The following is a 2645-nucleotide window of genomic DNA, read 5'->3' on the forward strand; positions in this document are numbered from 1 at the left end:
CAGTAATAGTTAGCAAGGAGAAAAGCAAGCAGAATAAGCACCTTACTTACCGTGTTTGCAAATTTGGCTGACCCCACTTGTAGTAGCTGGGCTTGCAACTGAGCGATGAAACCGGTACTAATCCTGTCGTGCCCACCAATATCTGTAGTTAAAGTAAGTTTTGAATTCCTTCTTCTGCTTAAGCTGTTTTGTTTTGATAGTTCATGTTGTGAATGTGGGCAGCTTGATCGACTGTATCAATCGCTAGAGCTTGTTGCTAATACTGAGAAAGGGGCATATGTCTTCCACGAGGTCCCGTAGCCATGTTGATTTGGAAATGGTGTCGAATACTGAACTTATTGTGCTTTTTTGAAGGGTGACGACGGCGACAGCTTCTACCTTGTCTACACCGGTCGAGGTAGGGGAAGGAGCGTCACACTAGAGATTCTCTCCTAAACGAATTTGATGTGCAGTGGAAGTGGTGAAGAAGGAGGTTGGCAACCCAGCTCGCGTCAATGGAATCGTTCATTTAACATTCTTGGGGCCGGGAGATACCTTTGGAGAGAGGGCTTTACTTTCGAACACTGATGTACGCGCAGGTAAGCACTCGCCGTAAGCTGACTAAATGCGTGTATGGCTCTAAATCATTATTGGCTTAGCGTCTGTGATTATATCAACAACACCAACGGATCTGGTTTTTATCAATCGCGTCGTGTTCAGCGAGCTACTCAAGGAATCACACGACTCTAGTAACACTAATACGCTCGAGATAACCAAACGGTTCCGCAGCAACAAAGACATCGTGCGCAATATTTTCATGAGAAGCTCTGCTCAGCGATCCGAGAAGGACCTGAAGTTTGCTGTCGAGTACTTAAAGAGTGTCAAATTCTTTTCACGATTCTCTTTTGAAGTCCGAAAGCAGCTTTGTAAGGTGTTGCGCCTCATTAGTGCTGTCACAAACACAGTACTTTTCGCTGAAGGACAAGTGGGACGCCATTTCTACATCATTTTCTCAGGTTGTGTGGACGTATCGGTACGCACGAAGAATCGTTTCGATGAAACAAAAGAGAGTGTCGTCTCAAGGCTTGGTGAAGGTGAATACTTTGGCGAGTTAGCGCTATCCCAGGTTGACGGTCTTCGTCGTGCCACTGTGGTTTGCACCGAATTCTGCGAACTGCTTATTCTAGGCCGTGATGAGTACGAGCCGTTAATTAAGAAGTACCAAAACGAATATCACGCCCGGTACACCCAGATGCTGCGAAAGAATCCCTACTTCATTGGGCCCGAGTGGGATGACAATACCATTGAAGGCATGTGCTCCGTTATGACAGAAAAGTATATCCCGTTTCAAGGCGAAATCTGCAAGCAAGTAAGATTATTAGTTTGTAGGCTTTATTCTTCACAATCTGACATTCATCGCTACAGGGATCACGAGCTAGCGAGCTCTTTATTGTAACGAGAGGCGAGTGTCAAATCATCCATGAAGGAAAAGACCCTATCACAAATGCGCGTCAAATGTACGAGCTGGGAAGATATGGACCCAACTCCGTTTTGGGCTGTGCGGAGTAAGAATATTTAATACTTTCGTTCGATGGGTGGACAATTATATGATTCTAATATTCGTCGTTGTTCGTAGAGCATCAGCTGGAAAATTTAACGACATTTTCGTCCGTGAATACTCTATCTTAGCGGAGTCACCGATAAAAGTCCTTGTTCTTTCACGGTTCGATATATTTCACTTAATGTCGGCAGAGGCACGTGCTAGCTTACAGCGCTCCTCCAATGGATACATTCGTGAATCTATCCAGAGTCGTGCACTCAAATCGTTGGCCTGGGAGAAGTACAAGAAAACTTTCATCGGAAGTGTCATGACTGAAAAGCAACACTATTCATTTGGGTCTTCTGGAGGAGGATGCTATGATGGTGGTGCAGTCTCCAGTACCGTGCTAGGAAAATCCCAATCTGTGCCATTATTATCGCTCAATGGTGCTCGCACACTGGTCCATCCTGGATCTCTCATGCTCGAATGTCGAAGAGAGGTAGCAAAAACCAGTACATCTAGAGCAATGAGATTAACCAGCGGAAGCCCTATCAGTGACCAGCAAAGCAACCGCAGCGGTGTTAAAAGTGCGTCTGCGACGGAAGAACTACAAAATGGTGATGGATCAAGGTCTCCTGCTAGCAACTCTTCGTTTCCTTTTGAGAGCGGCGATATCTTGAATTCAAAAGTCGCTTGGACCGCTTCTGGGTCATCAATGTTTCGGCAAAGGTCATCGGTAGCATTAACTCTTACATTAAAACTGCAACAAGGAGGAAATCGAGCGAAGCTACCGCCTGTAGTACACGACGACTCAACGCCCACCCCACAACTGTTGCGACTCACTCGCTGCGATAGTCGTAAATCATTTGCTGGTCGATTGAATCGGACTGGCAGCAGCAACATGGAGAAAAGTGCTACCGCAGTGCTTCCTGCGGTATCTCCGATTAAAGAAGCAGTAAACGAGGCATCGTCAAGCACAAAATATTACCGGAGTAATTTACGTCGCTGCGGGCGTGTTCGTGCAGAGAAGATTGACAACACGGTCAGTGGTGCCAAACTTGGTCCGGCAGTAGCAGCTACCTGTGCTACCGCAAATGTAGCCGCAATATGGAACCCGTACATGGTG

General features: G+C 46.3%; 1 protein-coding gene across 1 annotated transcript; it reads left to right on the forward strand.

The window, feature by feature from the left end:
* Positions 1 to 277: 277 nt before the first annotated feature.
* On the forward strand, positions 278 to 1548 carry PITG_19254 (uncharacterized protein; the record flags this gene model as incomplete). Its single annotated transcript, XM_002997149.1, has 5 exons — positions 278 to 291; positions 372 to 397; positions 453 to 578; positions 639 to 1360; positions 1405 to 1548. The coding sequence occupies 5 exons, from the start codon at positions 278 to 280 to the stop codon at positions 1546 to 1548; spliced, it is 1032 nt and encodes a 343-aa protein (XP_002997195.1).
* Positions 1549 to 2645: the final 1097 nt, after the last annotated feature.

This window comes from Phytophthora infestans, genomic scaffold (genome assembly GCF_000142945.1).
Source record: "Phytophthora infestans T30-4 supercont1.84 genomic scaffold, whole genome shotgun sequence".
Taxonomy (NCBI): Eukaryota; Oomycota; class Peronosporomycetes; order Peronosporales; family Peronosporaceae; genus Phytophthora; species Phytophthora infestans.